We start from the raw sequence: 19,759 nt of genomic DNA on the forward strand, positions 1-19,759 counted from the left end.
GAGACCTTAGAACTTATATCTCAAGATGGGTGGCACATTTATGTTGTAGATGTCTATGGGCTCCAGTAACCACTTAACATCAGGTGGGCTGTGAACTCGTCCATCCATATAAGCAATAAATAAAAAACACGTTCTTCTAAGTTTGACCTGTATATGTATATGTAATCTATGCCATGTAATCTGTCAACTTAATTTTTATACGGCAAGACATACACGATTAACTTTATAATTTGGACACGTATCAAGGACCGATACGATACAATAATTTTATCCTTTCGTTTGAAAATAATGGTCATTTATTAAATTTGAACAGATTTATTATTAATTGAACACGTTTTATTAGTTCAACCTGTCCTAAATATCTATGTCATGGAATATTTCAACATAATAATCTTCATCAACTTCAAGACGTCGGAATGACTTGAAAATTTGCAAGCGTATTAAGGACGACATGTAATATAATAATCATATTACTTGGATCTAATAAAAAAAGGTGCATCAAAATAATAATTATTAAATTCGGTTTGCTATTAAAATTTTGTCGACTACATTTATTTAATTATTGTTTCTATTAAAATTTGATAGTGTAATGCATAAAATCGATCTAAATCTTGAAATTACGGTTATTATGGAATTTTGAACACTGGGTGAAGACTGGTATACACGTACTTGTCGTTTGAGTGTGTTCATGGTTCATGCACTTCGAAATTTACGGGAAAGTAGTTAGCAGACGGGCTATGCATTTACCGCGGCACCAAAAATGCAGTATATTAGCTAATTAAACCTTGTTTTTTATTCTATTTTAAGCAAGCATGTTTTTATTTTATATTCATATTAGATGTGATACCAATCCGTAAACGCTTAAAATGCGCCCTACGATCAGTATAACGAGACGATTCAGGAAATATTTAGTTTTGAAATTAGAAGTAAAAAACATTGAAAAAAAAATCTACAAACATTGAATTCTAAATAACAGGAAAACCTCAAATTGATCTTCGATTTCATACTAATTAAGTTTTACAGAAATATGTATTTTGATAGGCTGTTTATATATTTACAGGGACCTGTGATTAAATTTATTAAATGAAAATAATGGTTTATTTTATTAAATCATGTTAATCAATCACTCAAAAAAAGGAATTGTTAAAGTCAATATTCTGACGAGGTTTTCTCGTATGAAATCGCTAAATATATTTTTATCAAATAGCTTTAGGTGATCACACGATTAGCAATGATACGTGTCGGATATCATTAAAACTTTTTTCCGGTTTAATCTCGCGTTTTTATTGTCATTACATTAGCTTCGACGCCGCGACGCTTCGAATACTGTATATACTGAATGCATACAATATAGTATACTGTACACCGAATACTACATACTATACTAGTATACCGAATACTGCAATATTCAGCCATTCGTAACTGCGAATATATGAGTCGACTATTATCAAAGCCGGCAATCTGACTTTTGGACAATGATTGGTAAATCAGAAAAACGAATTATTGACTTTGTATTCCATTGGCAGTCACAAAACTCTTCGGAACGACATTTTAGATAAATAACAGGTTAACTATTAACCTTTATTTAATGCAGGTTTTGAACCGTATTCTTTGAAGGAGACGATTATATTCAAATCAATCTGTATTGACATATCAATAATTTTTTTTTGTCCAAATGCACAGATTGCCACCTTTGATAATAGACGACTCATATGAGTGACAAGAAAAAAAAACGCAAGATTAATACGAAAAAGTAGTTTTCATTGTGTTTATTACTTGCAAAAGCCGAAATAAATACTATGAATACGGTATGTTTAATTGACGAGAACTTGAATGGAAGGTGTACTGAACTTACTTGTGTCCCAGCTCGTGCGTGATTGTGTGAGCGAGCATTATTCCGTTGTCTTCGTTCACAGAACAGCTGCGGTCCGGCTTGCACATACCCGCTACGTGTGCTACACCCAAAGTACTGTGTGAATAAGAAATTATCATAAGTTTTTAATTAGTACAGCCAAATTTTGTATCGTAAAAAATCAAGTATTGGAAATGCAGCGCTCTTATCGGTGCAGGTTTTATTGTAGTATTCGTCTTACTGTTTAACTGATTTTCTTATTCTCCGCTTCATTAAATAAGACTCTCGATGGAATACAATTCATCTTGATGTCATTCATCATAGTAACGGTAGGCCACGGCTTATCTCTGCCCTTGGCATTGCTGACGTTCAAGGGCGACAGAAACCACCCACCATAAGGCATAAGGCCGTATGCTTGCCTGCTTACAAAGGCAAATAAAATGTTTTATAGAAAATTATTGTATACATAATATGATTAATTCCTTCTTATTTATTTGAAACAAGTCATTGTAATGTTCGCAATAAATATACTTCGTTAACGAAAAAAATAGGATTTTAATATTATGTTCTGCTTAAATAATATAACAGGTAATTTTATATTATTGATTTGATTTTTCCTATTTTATTCTATTTTTATTGGTTCTATGGGATCAATAATAAATATAATAACATACATAAATATGCCAGACATGTATTATCTACATGCACCCAGACGAGAACCAAAATTAAATTACAAATATTCCGGATTGAATCCGGATTCGATTTTGAACCCATTGGTACATTGATCAGGCTTACTAATCAGTAACATCAACGATCCGATCAAAAGAGTACATATTCAAAACATTTATATTTTTTACGGTTTTAAGTATTAATTAGTATTAATTAAGTATCTATATATTATCTATATATTAATACGTGAAGTAAAAACGTTGTATCCCTTTTTACGAAAATTGCGCGGACGGAGGAGTATGAAATTTTCCACACTTATAGAGAATATAGTAGAGAAGAAGTGCATAATGCTAATATTTTTTTAAAATAATGCATAAAAGATACATTAAATCAATAAAGAAAACATTACACACACACTACATACCATGTATTTGACGCACACACGCATGCATACTATTTATTTATTGTCAAACTTTTGCTCTTGACGTCTGTGGTCAAATTGAGAATAGATTAAATATTGTTTGACTTTATTAACATTTGTCTAAAGTGTAGTCTTGACAAAATTTGTGATTATAGAAATATAATATTCTTTGAAAATAGAATCATAATAGTGTACAAACTTATAATTTCAATTAATTATAGTCGAATTTCGACTACAGTGGGACCGCTAGTTAATTAGTAACCGCCAATTGTACTTTTTTGTATTTAATGTATCGCATTGTTTATTTATTTTATGGTGTACAATAAAGAATGCTCTCTCTCTCTCTTAATTCAAATTAGACGAGCCCCATAGAATCATCCGAATTAATTAACTAAAAGAGAATGAAACTCGTAGTATTTCCCCGGGATACAGAGTTATTTGTCACTCTCTCTCTAATCCATAAACTACTAGTCGAATTGTATATAGGTCATTGGTATGTAAAATCACGAACAAGAAAACACTGGGTCGTATTTATTCTAACCGATATTCCCGACATAGTCTGGCGTTGTTATCAGAATGTTGTAACACATTCAGGCTGTAAGCTATCTCTGTGCCAAATTTATTCAATGTTTTTTGCGCGTTTATGTTACATACATCGAAACATACGGACAAATATTTAAATAATAATATTTTAAATTATGAACTCATTAATAGGTACAGGAAAAACATTCTCATTTGAGTATGTTTAACGGATTTTCTGATAAAGTAATTTAATTAATCACATGATTTCATGGAAACGGTTTTAGTAAGTAAGAATAAATAAACCTGTTTTGTGAGTGGGTGGGTGGGTGCCTTTATTTAAGATCTATACCAAGAAATTTTATTTTTAGGTAATTTAATAGAGATAGAACATGAGGAAATAGAATTTTAAAAATTTAGAAATGCATATTAAGAATTTAATTTCAATTTTATATGGTAAACGTTAAATGCTAAATGCTCTGAGCTATTTTTATTGGTACGACATTTAATTTTATAAGGCGCCATCAATGATAAAACAAAAATTTCAATCAAATATACAACGCCAACGGCCAACAAAGATATCACCAGTTGAATGCCGCTAATAATATATATATACTATATTATACTATACTATATTTATACTAATAATAATATTTTTTGATAATATTCAGAGGACGTTGTTGTCTGTTTTGTCGTAAATCCCTTCATCGTCTTTTCGACTCCCACCGTAAGATGTGCATTAATGATATTCTAAACCACCGTAATGTCAAGTTCATACGACGACCCCGTGCTAAGTTCCTGAAGAGCTTATGTTATAGGTACCAATGGAAATAAATGTAAGATTTTTATTATACACATACATATATTTCATATACGTCCATAGCCCTGGCAAAGACATTTTATATTTGTCATACAAAAATATCTTCCCTCGGCGAGATTCGAACCCGCGACCCCCTTGTGTAGTAATCATGTCACTTACCACTACACCAGACAGCCGTTGTAATGAAACAAGAACAGCAATAACACTTTTGTATTACAAGGGAAATATTAAGTTTTATTTCGTCTAATATACGCAGCGTTAATGTACTCAGTTCGAAACGTACGTAGTTACGATGTTAAAATTAGACTATTACATTGTTACCGAGTCGTTTAACATTGAAATACATCAAATATTACGTCGTGTTCCAGTTTGTAAAAGTAAACAAAAACATTGGAGTACGATCGAGAGAAATTCGAGACGTTCATTTACAAAGACTCAAAGCTCGCTGCTATTAATTAATATGTTATAATATAATGTTAAGGTATTTAGAGATAGTAAACGTTAACGACTGATCAATTGCATACTGGATTTTTTTAATCGAATAAAAATTTATTGTCAACATTTAAACACAACATATAGTAGGTGATTCGCTTTTAGAAGTCAGTAACACTAATGCCTTGTTCGGACTAGGCGAGTATTTTAGTCGAGTATCGAGTAATTTAGTGGCTAAACTACTCGCTACTCGCCCGAAAAAATAGAACAAAATGGATTGACTTATCTAAATTATCTACTAACCTACTCGACTAAATTTTTGGTGCTCAGACACATTTAGCTACTAAATTGCTCGGTACTCGACTAAAATACTCGCCTAGTCCGAACAAGGCTTAACGCCCATAAAAAATCTTTTCGGTCGGTCTAATATTACTCGTTAATACTTTTTATGTGTGTATAAGTGTCATGAGAACAAACGAGTCCATTCTAAGGCAGCTAAACATCCGAAAAAGGCTCTCTTCCATGTGCCTGGAACGTGTTATGAGCTTCTTCGGACACATCATGCGGTCTCCCAGACATGAATTAGAGAAGTTCACAATTACAGGTTGCATAGAATGCAAGCGCGCCGTGGGCAGAACACCAGCCAGATGGTTAGACCTAGTAAGGGAAGCACTTGGTGGTAGTCTGTGCCATGCGGTCTATGCCACCCATGATCGAACACAGTGGAAGAACGGCACATGTGGTTGCGATCCTCAGTAGTGAGGGAACGATACAGAAGAATCCTTTAAAAATTAGCTTTTTGGCAAAAATGACGCGTCCGTAAAAAATATGATGTATATGTACCTATACAGCGTAGATGAAACGTAAATTAGTGATTCTAACGGATAAATAGTATTCATTCCAAAAAAAATCCCGCCATCGGAGCAGGGTTCATCCTTCAATCTGGAACTGCTGCGTTCACCGACAGTGCGTTTCCAAAGATCTTTTCTGCCACGCACAATCCGGCTTTGGAATGAACTCCACGGTGTTTCCCGAGCGCTATGACATGTCTTTCTTCAAATGAGGCTTGCGGAGAGTATTTAATGGTAGGCAGCGACTTGGCTCTGCCCCTGGCATTGCTGACGTTCATGAGCGATGGTAACCACTTACCATCAGGTAGGCCGTATGCTCGTCTGCCTACAAAGGCAATAAAAATAATATTAAAATAAATTTTATTCAGACTGCATGTGAACATTTTTTAATATGATTATTTTTTTCGTGCAAATATACGTTGAATATGACATTCCGGAAATGAACATTTTGTTGATAATCATAATCACTGTCTATCTTTGGTGACACGAAGTGGAGATAGTTTCGTTTTCGCATGTCACTTACGTACAAACGTTTACAAATATTACATTACAAACATTACATAAGAAATGGTCTTGAGTAACTACTTATCGTTTCGTGTAAATATTTTTTCGGTAATGTCGGGTCCTTTAAAAGACCTAACGATTACGCTGTCTCGTGTGACGATGTTAATATATTGCTGAATGAATTTATTTACAATTTTACTGATTAAAAACGATACAAATATCGATTTTTTATTTCGTACTTACAACGTTTTTCGTTTTCAGCTATTTACGTTACTTTGTTTTTAATAAAAACTCGCGTCGGAAAACATAGAGATCAAACAAACCCTAGCGTGTATTCGCTTGTTACATTCGCACATCATGTTTACACAACTTTAAGCGGGCGAACAGATATATAAATCGCAGTATATGAATGTAATATTAGATTTCTTTTAATCAATCATCAATATCGATAAAAACGGTAGTGATCGTGCATGTTAAACTGTCAGTCAGTCGATAAATATTAATGGCTGCGTCACGCGTTACTGACGGGATAATTTGTAACGATGTGTGCGACGCGCATACAGTTTAAAAATCGATACAGAATATTCAGAATAAAAAAGTTTACTACATAATATCCTCTTTAATTTTTGCGAGTCGTTTAAATGATCAAAACTACTTTTATGGCTAGACCTCGCCATTTTATTGTCATTTTTTGACGTTTCGAATACTGACGTCTGTCACTTGTCAACGACAATGAAAGCACAAGATTAAGCCGTAAAAGTAGTTTTGACAACAACAAAAAAAGTTTGTCTTGTAGTAAATCTCAAAAAACAATTCTGATTATGTATTTGAAATGATATTTTCTAGTTTGTTGATATAATTCACTGTGCAAAGCTGTAAGTCTTGTGAACGTTAAAAATATGCAGACCGGTAATAAGCTTTAATTGATTTACTTACCGCGAAACTTTTTTACACGCACCTATCATTAATAGCATCTAAAACAGCGCAATTGTAGACTAATTCAAATAAATACGTTACGAAAGCTATTTCACTAATCTGTGAAGTCTACAAGAGCGGGAATAGCCGGCTAATAATATACGTTGGTGGCTGACTCACAGTCATGCGGAAGCTAACGAAAATCTCTATAAATTCTATGCAATAAATTCAATATACTGATATGAAAAACAAACTCGATGTACGGAACATAAGGTTTACCTTTGTAACACAGCTAGGGTATTGGTTTAAATTATTGATTTACGATGGAAACATTCCCTTGTTATTAAAACGAGACCACGTCATGATTGTACGATTAAAATTTAACGATACCTACATATATATATTGAGTTCGAGAAAATACGACACGTGCCGCATTTTTATAAAAAAATAATATGACAATATAAATAACCCGTTGATGTCTTTTCTGTGAAACTGTGCCAATAACCGATAGACGCCACTATAAAGTGGTTTTATTAAATTTTTATTATACATTTCGTAGAAGTAAGGTCGGCCAGATGAATAAAGGCCTTATCTACACCGGCACTCATAGTTTAATGGAGAATCACTCTCGGATGTGACGCGGGAATTACTAGATTCAACTAGCAATCGTTTACAATTGCGATACTGATTTTTTTTTCGCCGTAGACATCGACCTCTTTCATGTGTAAAATTAATATTAAATGAACGATTAATTTTATATTTTGAATTCTAGCTGCACTTATATAATATTATTTGCTAAAAATGTTTCAAATTTGGGTTTGAATCCAAATTTATACAACATTTTTTTTTATTTTTTTTTTATTGCTTAGATGGATGGACGAGCTCACAGCCCACCTGGTGTTAAGTGGTTACTGAAGCCCATAGACATCTACAACGTAAATGCGCCACCCACCTTCGTGACATGTTAGTGTGTATTAGTGTTTAGGGGCATTCTGAACTTGGATGGATATTTACTACTATACTAAATTTGAAGAATGCGATAGCCGTTCTACAATTCAGTAGAGACTTCGGCCTCATGTCTCAAAGCGGGTGGTTATAGGTTTCGGTGAAATTCTCTTCATATCATTTAGTATACAGTAGTAAAAAATATTAGTAAAGATGGACCTTTCAATACGTTTTACTCGGAGCTGCTCTGAAATTCTACTCTATTGTTTATTTCGAAATGCTGCTTAAGGAATAAAACACGGCATTGTTTAGAAGCTTTGGTCACACGTAGCGTTGTAAATGAAAAAAACGTTAACAACCGCGAAATCCCAGTCGCGTCGGCTGCTGGAGGCTTTGATGACTGACTCTAGGCGGCATTTACAAACAGAGAAAGTTACATATTTTAATTTTTTTATTCTTTATCGTAATTATTTATTTGTAGATTTCGCTTTATTTTATACTTAATATAGCTAATGCTTGTAGATTATGCTAGTTAATGTTCATCATAATAATTAAAGATAATATATTACGAGCTTTTTGTTTTACTATAAAAGCGAGCGTCATAATCATATTAGAACTTTGGTAATCGTATGTTTATTAGGCTTTTACGTATCCAACGCTGCTCTGCCATACTTGCGTTCCCATAGCAGGAGCGATAAGCGTGTGAGTCCGACCGTAGCAGAGACACGAGACAGCGTGGCGTCCGCTGTCGGTCGCCGACACATTACCATATAATATTAACATATGGCATTCTTCAGAAAATCCAAAATTCAAGGTTTCTTAGATGAAACTTTGTTATTTCTTTTATCTTTAAATTGCGTTCATATTTATACCCTATTAGCTGACCTGGCACACTTCGTAGTGCCTCAATAGATAAATAAAAACCCTAGACTTTTGTATAAAATAAACTTAAAGCAAATAAAAGGAATCCTTCCGACGGGGGACACATCAAAGGAAAAACAAAATTGTTATTTTGATATAATTCCGAACATTTTCATATTTATCTACCTTTTAAACCTTCTCTGGACTTCGACAAGTAATTCAAGACCAAAATTAGCCAAATCGGTCCAGCCGTTCTCGAGTTTTAGCGAGACTAACGAACAGCAATTCATTTTTATATATATTTATACCCTATTTACCCTAGGACCTTTATTTTACGTAGAATGATATTACGCATTACTCGTTTACGTATTCGCGAACAGGTAATAATTTAAATTAGCCTTCGTTTAAGAACTTTAACAGATTGTAGTAGAGTCGTTGATTGAATTAAGTTACCGGTGCCGATTTCCGGTCGTTACGAGATATAGTAAGCGAATACCGCTAATAGACTTACGAAAAAGATACGTTAAATTTAATTTACGAATGCTCATTTAGTGATTCCAAATAATTCAATGTTTATGTATTGAAAATCGATTCCGAATCGAGGTAATTGGCAATCGAGATATTTTCGAGACCCTTACGAACGGCATTATTATGCAGGTTTTTTTTCTCTCCGTAAAAGTCATTCGAATGTGTTTAAATATTGATGACTGCGATCTTATGGGAGATGCATAATGCATGGGAGTCGCCCGCGGGTCCGTCACCGACACCGTTACAAAACAACTCATTGTCTTTTGATTGCCGCTTTCCGAGAACATTCGGTCACTTGTTTGTACCGTTTACCGAATCGAGCTTCCTCGTTGCATTCATTTCACACCGGTTCTGACCCTCGACGGGAGTATACCGCAATTCACCAGTTAAATTCCTGTAAAATTTGTTTCTGAAGGCGTTTTTTTTTCTCCTTCAATAATTTTAATTATCGTACATATTTAATGATTTAAGTATTGCATTATCATTCACATTCACGGTTTTAAAATTATTAATTGTACACATAAAGCTATTGTTGAACATTTTGAAATAGATCTATCTAACAAAGGACGTCGCAATGAAATTGAATTGTGTCCCAAAATTTTGCTTCGTCCGCAATTCTCCGTACAGTTGATCAATTTCTCCGAGAGCACAAAGAGAGGTACAAGAGAAAAATAAAATCGTCGATTTTTCAGTAGGTACAATACAATAATCGATTAACGATCGAGAAAACACTTTTTAAATAAACCAAGAATTCTATTTAGGCATTAAAAGATTCACGATAATTATTTTTTTTCATAAATAACTGAATCTAAATCGATAGGCAGGAGTGTAGAAAGTTACGTAACTGATCGGTCTGCTTATCGTCACTATAAACAGGTCTACGGGCTAACAGTTGTCCGTTATATGTTGTTGAAACTAAAATATTTTGTTAACTGCATTTACGCTTCCAGTTTAGCGCCGCCGCCTTGAAACATACCGAAATAGATAACTTTAAAATCTATTGATCATTTCCTTGAAATAAATTTGTTTATAAATGTTAGACAGCGTGCATGATTAATCCGAACTCCTTTTAAAAACACGTAGAATATAAAATAGGAGCCCGTAATAAAGTCCGAAAATATTTACTCGAGAGAAAAAAAATAACGCTAAATCAAAATATTCGATTTCATCAGTTTAGTAGATAACGGTCATACATCTTTAACGTACCTACTGACTTGTTAATAAGAATCCTCTTGAATCTGGTACGCGAATATTTATAAATGTTATGCAACGCTACAAAAAAGTTTTCATTACCATAAAAATTGTACTTGTAATTATTATCCAATGTTACAAACGTATAGGCTTTTTGTTAAATATAATGAATGCCCAATTTGTACACACCTGACATCCTTGGCCTTAATGTCGGCGCGTTTGAAGTGACCGGTCGATCAGTGCGAAACGCCGTTAGCCATCCGCAAATACATACAAAAACATGTACATAAAACAATCAACCTTGCACGGTCGAAGATTTTTGCCAATGATTATATATTAATCGCGTGTTCTCCTGAATTATTTACATTTAAAAACAAAGCAACATTCGCCCTTGTTCAAAAATGAAAATCAATATAGGAATTATTTTACAGGAATGATGTTCATCATTATTTTTGATCGACCGATAACATTGATCTCGATAGTATGGATAAAACGTAACATCTGAATTTTTGACTAACAATGATAATCGCGCTGATGACGTAAATACAAAAGCATTATCGTTTCAGTGTTTTGGAGAAATAGGTAAGTGTGTTGCACAATGCAAGGTTGCTAAGCGAGATAAAAACATGACGAATGATGTAAGAGTATTTACAATAGAGTTTTAACAATAAGCAGTTGTTGTCAGACATTACGGTGCCAAGTATCCGCCACTGAGGCCTTAATTAATATTGTTTAATCATTAAAAACGTAATCAAAGCACTGCTAGGGTCAAATATGGTTTTTTTTATAAGAGTTTTCTTAATCATTCTGTCGACAGCAACTATACGAAATATCAAAATTGGGATATATATGAATAAATATAATGCACACGATATCGCGGATATCCGCGAAAAAATTTTTTTTTCCTACCTATGCTGATAACCTTGTGAAGCCGATGTGGTTTCCAATCGACAGCTTCGCCCTAACGTGTAGGTGAGCTCACGGGGCTCAAACCAAAATGGTGCTAACACTGGCCCTAGCAAGAGCAGTGCTTCGCAGAATCTACCACCGGATCGGAAACGCGACCCACTGAGAAGATCCGGCGAGAAACTTAGTGGGCTGTGTCTGTGGGTTAATTCGCTCGTCGAGCCCTACATCGCAAGTGACGGGTTCGACGAGGACGGTGACTGGTGCTTGTGGAATCTAAAAGCACCGTTAATGGATCAGGAGGATCCGTAATGACGTGTTTTGGGCTAAAGAAAAAGTAATAAAACTTTATTTTTTATCATTGCGCACATGTGCGTTTTAGTGTGAAGTGATTACTGGAGGCCATAGACATCGTGGATGCCGTTATCCGCCTTGAGACATGAGGTCGAAGTCTCAATTCATTAGATATATAACGGTTGTCTGATTCTTCAATCTGGGACACGTGACTATTTCATGCCGCACGTGGCATCAAAGGTATTTTGATCGTCAGTGGCCTTCAGCAACATTGAAAAGGCCAGGGTCTGTATACTGCTTCAGAATCTCCCAATAAACGAAAAATATAGTAAGTAGATAATGAGTAATGACTGTTACTCAAAATTATAAAAAAAACACATCGTAATATCCGTTAGAAACAGTTGAGTTAATATAAATTGCGTTTTGTTTAAAAAAAATGTATAATATAAATCAATTGCAATACTTATAATATAAATCTGCTGCGGGTAAAAAGCAGTCAAATTCAAAATGAAAACAACTCAGACAAATAATTCAATTTTTAGTTGGGAATCTTTTGCGAATCGTCGACGTACACGGACCCAGGTGTAGTTTTAAATTCAAAAGTGTGTTCTATTTTCGCGGCGGTTACTCATCGTCAATCTGTTTGTATTACTAACAGACGCCTTCACTTGCCATTGACCTTGTCTTAGCTCGCACGAGAAAAAAAAAAAAAGAAATGCTAATGTACTCAATACCAACGGGTTTCACTAACTCAAGAAAACTGTGACGAATATTACGTATGCAGTCACAGAAGTTTTGTCTTTAAAAAATATATGTACTATGTACATTTTATTAATGAAAAATGAAATCCAAAATGAGTTCGTACCTACAAGGAGAATCGTGCTGGCTGCAGATGTCGCGTCTTGTAACTAAAATAGCGACATCATGGTGATGCGGGTTTGTATCGTTGTCTGGGTTCAATTGCTCTTGCCAACGGCAGAAGGATGCGAGTGTAGAATCAGCATTCGTAGACACTTCTAGCTCCTGTGCGGCAGCTAACTCTTCGACAAGGATAATTTTTACAACGACCACTTTAATGTAGTTTCCAATCGACGGATCCATATACAGAGAAGATACCTGTTCAACAAATTAAATTTAATCAAGATAATGTTGGTTATTGAAATTTATACAAATTCAAGTGGACGCGTGCGGTTTACCATATTCATTATAGTCAACAAGTAAATTTCCAAGCTATCTTGGTCGTGGAACTCCGACATGGATTTGTCTGCGACGAGTAAAACCTCAACGTGCCGCGGCTTGCTCACGGAACGAGTCGCTCGCCTGTTTGGGTCTAAATTGTAGCGGGTTTGATGATGGCGGCTATACCGGTTGTTCTGAAAATGAGATAATAAACAAATAGGCTCAGAAAATATATTTCATAATAAAAACCGTTAAGAATTGAAAAAAAAATTACCTTATTATAGCGGTATTTCTTGTGGTCGTCTAACTCGGAAGTGTGAAGTTTTTTTTGCTTCCATTGATAAGGCGGCTGTCGTGTACCACAGTTTTTCGCGGCACGTTTCCTTCTTCTTCGGTGTTTACGTCGCAATCGCCTTTCACTTTTGTTTTGATTTCTTTTACGGCCCTGATTTGAATGCAATGATCTGCTACCTTCAATCGAATTGCTTTTCGGATACGTGTGCATTCTTCTTTCTTCCATTCGTAAATTTGATTGTTGTCTTCTATATTCGACAGGGTTACGCCTCATAGCCTCTAGTCTTTTTTGTCTCTGTTCTAAATATTCCCTACGTTGTCTGTCTCTCTCTTCTTTACTTTCACGGTAATTTCTGAGATTCGCGTGTTGGCTGGTATATCTCTGGGTGTCTTTATCATGATTAACTTTGCTGTTGGTATTGGTATTTTTATCTACAGCCCTTTTTGCTCTATGATATGCTGCAACCTTGTCTACTGCTGATCGTTTGAAAATAACGTGTGGTCTTCCTTCTGAATTATCAGAGGGTTTTTGGGTAGAAGGTTCAATCCAATATTCACCCTGTTCTGTCCTTAATAAGCCCGCCTGTTGGACAAGTTAAAAAAATATTGTTGTATTATTATGAATCAAAATTTAAAATAAACAAGACAGCATTAGGAGTCAAAATAATGTTTATGTTAGATTGATAAATTTGTAATTAAGTTATTTAGATTAAATATTAATGAGTGTCTACTTTAATTTAATACGGAAATGTAGATACACGGAACTATGCCTTAATAAAACTTGACTTGACCTCATATAAAAGTTAGGGATCATTTGCCACACAGTTTCAATATCAATCTCGTATGCAAATATTTCGTTTCTGACACTTTATCTCATTTGCGTCATTTGAAGATGATATAATACAACAACTAAAGATATAATCCGGTGCATGTCATCTGTTCACTATTTTCAAAGATTAATGTGTTCAATCATTGCCTGTAAAAACGGGGGTTTTAAATTTCAATATTTCTGTACGTCTTAAGTATGATTGAATGGTGTAGCATTCATTGAGGTCCAAACCGGTCAAACCAGTTATGGGTCAACACATCAATGTGGTTAGTAAGGCTAAAGCTAGATAAATTGATTGATAACAAACCAGAGGCGGCTTAGCGCGAAATTTAATGGATACTATTTCATCTCAATGAATATCTTGATCCAGTTATAGATGGTTGTACAATAATTTATACCTGCTATTTAATGGGCTAGATGCATACCTTTCCCGCGAAGGTAATTTATCTAAAATATTTACGATAAATTAATGCAATTAGTTTTGGTAAGATATCTATAGACAACTTATTCATCTAAACAGATCTTAATAGTATCACAAAAAATGATGGTGTTTTTTTTTTTTTTTCCTACCTATGCTGATAGCCTTGAGAGGCTATTTCAGCTTCACCCTAACGTTTGTAGGTGAGCTCGCGGGGCTCAACCGGAGAGTTGCTAACACTGACCCTAGCAAGAGCAGTGCTTCGCAGAATCTACCACCGGATCGGAAACGCGACCCACTGAGAAGATCCGGCGAGAAACTCAGTGGGCTGTGTCTATGGGTTAGTTCGCTCGTCGAGCCCTTCGTCGCAAGCGACGGGTTCGACAAGGACGGTGACCGGTGCTTGTGGTGCCTAAGAGCACCGTTAATGGATCAGGAGGATCCGTAATGACGTGCTTTGGGCGACGTCGACGGTTTACCATTCGGTCTACTGGGTCGGGTATGTAATTTCCAGCGGCTACGATGAGAGGGTTCTCATGTCGTGCCGCCTTCTCAAAATGGCGCAGCGATGCCGACTGTAGATACTTACTGACAGAGTCTAGCTCCAGGTCATCGTGGAGATCCACGTTCCTCAGGAACCATGGTGCTCCGACGGCTATCCTGCAGAATCGGGATTGAATAACCTGAAGGGGCTTCAAGTTGGTGCGGGCTGCGTGAGCGAACACTACGCTTGCATACGTCATAACGGGGCGTATGCAAGTTTTGTAGAGAGTTACCTTATTACGGAGGGACAGTTTGCTTCGCTTGCAAAGCATAGGGTAGAGACGTCCTAATATGAAGGCGGCACGGTCGCGTACCGTTTTAATATGGGGACGGAATGTCATCCCTCTGTCGAGGTGACGCCTAGGTATTTGACCTGCGAGGCCCACGGTATGGGCTGGCCAAAGAGAGTGACGGGGCTAACGGCGGAGGTGTTTGCGCGCCTATTAGGGAGTGGGATGCTCGAAGTGGTATTCGGAGGGCGACCCCTTTTGAAGAGCACCGCTGTGCTTTTCGTGGGGTTGATGTCGATGCGCCACTTCCGGAACCACTGTCCCATGGTGGCTACTGCGATCTGGAGTCGCCGATGAAGCAGCGACATCTTCCTACACGAGTAGTAGATAGCCGTGTCATCGGCGAAGAGCGCTAGATGGGTCTCCGGAGACCGGGGTATATCATTGATATACAAACTAAATAATAACGGGGAGAGCGCGGAGCCTTGCGGGACTCCGGCAGTCAGTTGACGGGGACGAGAACGAGTTCCCTCTACTCGATATCGAAACGAACGGTTCGACAAGAAGTCTCGTATGATGAGCACGAGTCTGTCTGGCACTCCCATGTTGTACAGTTTGTAAATTAAACCGTTGTGCCAGACTTTGTCGAACGCCTTCGCGATGTCGAAGAAGAGGGCGCCGGTCGGGATTTGTTTACGCCTATTTAGTCCTATCAGGATGTGCTCCGTGAGGCGGTGCACTTGTTGTACGCACGAGTGTTTAGAGCGGAATCCGAACTGTTCGTCTATGAGAATTTTGTTCGCGGTAACAAAATCCCAGAGACGTTTCCTAAGGAGCCGTTCGTAAATTTTTCCTATCGTCGGGAGGAGACTAATCGGACGGTATGATGGTGTAGTGTCGAAGTGTATCTGATCCTAAATCACAGATTTAAAATATCTATCAGATTTTTTGTTGGTACAGACATTCGCAAACATAGCGATAGGGCTGTGTTGACTACAGGGCAGCTGGATCGCCTTTTGAAAAATAAAACCACATTCCTCACAAAGATATAATATAAATGTGAATATTGTAGCTTCCATTACAAGGCCGTCCTCGCACTCAATAGTACGGCTATCCGCAGTACGATATTCCGGCTTTACCAATGCCTCCGATGATATGACAAAAAAACGTTCTTATATTCATTGGGAAAAACACTGAATCCACGGAACTAGTTAAGATTTTTATAATAGAAGATTCCATATGCTAGCACGGACGTTATAATAGCCTTACTTGTGGTAGCGTACTTTTGTTTTGTACTGGTGGTAAGACCTCCTGTGAGTCCGCGCGGGTAGGTACCACCACCCTGCCTATTTCAGCCGTGAAGCAGTAATGCGTTTCGGTTTGAAAGGTGGGGCAGCCGTTGTAACTATACTGAGACCTTAGAACTTATCTCAAGGTGGGTGGCGCATTTACGTTGTAGTTGTCTATGGGCTCCAGTAACCACTTAACACCAGGTGGGCTGTGAGCTCGTCCACCCATCTAAGCAATAAATAAAAAAATAGCGGGTCAAATTGCCAGGCTGCACTTCTTTCCCTACCTATTCGCTGTTAGCCTAAGAAGCTATCCCAGCTACGCCCGGAGGGGTAGGTGAGCTCACGGGCTCAACCTGAGATAATTTGCTAACACTAGCAATAGCAAGAGCAGTGCTTCGCAAAATCTACCACCGGATCGGAATGGCGATCCACTGAGAACATCCGGCGAGAAACTCAGTGAGTTCAGACCACACAAGTTACCACGGCCGTATCAACATTTCTGCTGAGAAGCAGTCATGCGATGAATTTTGAAGGGATTTTTAATGTAATTAATCTTATGTATCAAAGTTGGCTGTGGAATTCACTGTCGCTTCTGTGACTTTGCGAATTGTTTAACACTAAATACGCTATGAGTACTACGCACAAGCACTACAAAGTTCAAGCCCTATACCTCACAGTTCAAAATCTATATACTGGTCAAACTACAATGTGCGCGACTTCGAAATACATTTTAGTTTTAAACTTTTCCGACGAGTCATACAAGCGCCCATCTGATTTTAATATATTATATCATAATTTAAACCTTAATGCAAACGTGGTTTTCGTGTCTGACCAGCCTGTTTGTCGCCGGCCTTGCGGTACAAGGCCGTCCGCGAAAGTACGCTGCGCAATTTAATAAGCTCATTATATTGTCTTATTATTAGTATGTGATTAATAACCAAATTCGTTTGGCAACAAGTGCCTATATAATAGAGTATTATTTTCGTATACAGTTTATCATGCAAACGTACCAATCAAGGCATAAATATCAGAAGTTGTCGTGCATGTCATAATGTTTCTGTTATGTACAACCTACGTAACAGTTCTCTTAATTTGCACGAACATGTTCGGTAATTTGGGTTTCAGAAAAAAAAAAACGTGTTGGACTTGTTCTTTTAGTATTGATAGTTTAGTTATAATTTTTAGAGAAGAATGAAAAATAATAAATGTTTCGATTCTTGTGAGATAACGAATTTGTTAATTATAAAAAGTAAATCATATTGGGTGTTTTATGACAAAAATAGGTATTATTTGACATGTCTAACTATATCTCTGTCAATGACATGCCATTAATTGCGAGGCAGTCGTTAAGATCTGCTTTTAAAATTATTACGTATGTGAAATTGTAATTATTATCCGAGTTAGAGTTGGACGTATTTAATACAGTATATAAAAGCATCTACATCATTAACAGTAAACGATTTTGAAACCGTGGTCATTCACAATACTTGAGGGCATTAGCAGAAAGTGAAATGTTCAATCAACGCGGATGCTGGCACTTGAGTTGGCCAGCTGGCCGCGAGTGTGTTCAATACCTAAAGTGGCGGCTTTTTTGATGTGATGCTTGTGCAATCCGTATCAAAGCATTTTGACCTAAGACATACGTATTGTAATCAAAATTTACGCGGGCAAAGTAAGTAAGTAACTATAAAAATGTAATAATGTATTGTTATATAATTTTATAAGCCGCAATGGTTAGTAAACATTGAATGAAATGAAAGGCTAAAGGAAACATTGAAGGCTCGTCTTCAGACTACTTAAATTATTTTTGATCAATACAGTAATTCGAAATCACAACTAAAATAAATTCACAGTTTCTTTACAAGAACTGGCCGGATACAAAAAATATTTAACAGTTTTTTGTCGGTAGTAGTTATTCATAATATGCAAATAAATTTTATTACATAGTTTATGATGCTTCAATTTCATTCTGATATATCCATGTCAATGCACCTTAATTCAAGTTTTATATGTGATTTTAAAAATAGGCATGACTGAAAACAAACTAATTGTGTTCACGAATAATAACTCGGCATCAATAAAACTACAGTGATCACCTTGAATACTTTACCTGTTCCATGCAACAGCAAAAAAATAGCTTAGTTTATTTTAAGAGTGTCTTCCAATTATTATTTTAATAGAAACATGAACGTTAATGGCAGGATCGCTTCGCAAAGCGTTAAATGCGCACCTCCACAAGATGAATTAGGGTAAGATTAAACTTCATCAGACATGAGTGCAGTTTTGCATTCACGTACACAATTCAATCGATTTATAATCATAGAGTTAGAGAGTCTATTCTAGTCTGACTAATCATTACATGTGTTGCACAAAAACGAAGGTACAGTTTTTATAAATTTGATATTCAAAAATAATTTGACAAACTGAAGAATATTTAATTATTAAAAATATTTTTTTTTTGAAAAAAAAGCACTGATAATTTTTTTGCATTTCTATATGATATCTTATCTGTTTGACCGATCTTATATTATTTCATTCTAGTCGAGCGTTGCTATCTATGTTTTATCGTAAGTACAAAACAACCTGTAGCAAAACGCTTGCAGTGCGCTAGACAAACTGTTTTCAGCAATTCTTCCACGATCATTCACTTTTCTGAAGCTGATAACGATAATTTTACTATTAATACTTGACTATTCATTCAGAAAAAAAAACGAGTAGTTTATTTTTAAAGTTTGAAGATTTCGTATTTCAGTAGAATAAGAAATTGGTTATATCCGTTGGGCCATTGTACTCAATTATCCACAGGAAGTACTCTGGGCAATGATTCCCCAGTATGGCTTAAAAGTATGGGAGCTCGTCCCTATTAATACGATTCGAATCAACAAGATGCTTTCAGGTACACTTTGGTTACGTTAAAATGATGGAAAGAACTTCGCGCATTGTTTTACGCACCTCTATCTCTATGCCGTGTTTTTCTTTCAAGGCTTGATGTGCGTTCAAGGCAACCTGGCCCTGTTACTGTCCATGCCCATAAATTACGATAGACAACAAATAATAAGATGTTTAAGTAATCAATAGGCAAATGTGATTTAAAAAATTACGAGGTGACTAATTTAGTGTGTACGCTAAAATGTAAAATATTTCAATTAAAATTTTAACAATTCATGCACAAGATGTTCGCATGTTTTTTAATAAACGAATTATATCGTCAATTTACTAATCTGATAAACGCATTACTCAGAATACGAGGTTTGTTTTCGTACTCG

General features: G+C 36.1%; 1 protein-coding gene across 1 annotated transcript in view; it reads right to left on the bottom strand.

Moving 5' to 3' along the window:
- The window catches only part of AdamTS-B (ADAM metallopeptidase with thrombospondin type 1 motif B), a 103,472-nt gene that overhangs the window by 16,403 nt on the left and 67,310 nt on the right, over nt 1-19,759 (bottom strand). The window contains exons 5-8 of the mRNA XM_028170729.2: nt 13,162-13,764; nt 12,905-13,081; nt 12,574-12,824; nt 1,856-1,969 (exon numbers count right to left, since the gene is read on the bottom strand). Coding sequence (XP_028026530.2) covers nt 1,856-1,969; nt 12,574-12,824; nt 12,905-13,081; nt 13,162-13,764 — 1,145 coding nt within the window. The remainder of the gene's footprint in view (nt 1-1,855; nt 1,970-12,573; nt 12,825-12,904; nt 13,082-13,161; nt 13,765-19,759) is intronic.

Source organism: Bombyx mandarina, chromosome 21, assembly GCF_030267445.1.
Source record: "Bombyx mandarina strain Sakado chromosome 21, ASM3026744v2".
NCBI classification, from domain to species: Eukaryota; Metazoa; Arthropoda; class Insecta; order Lepidoptera; family Bombycidae; genus Bombyx; species Bombyx mandarina.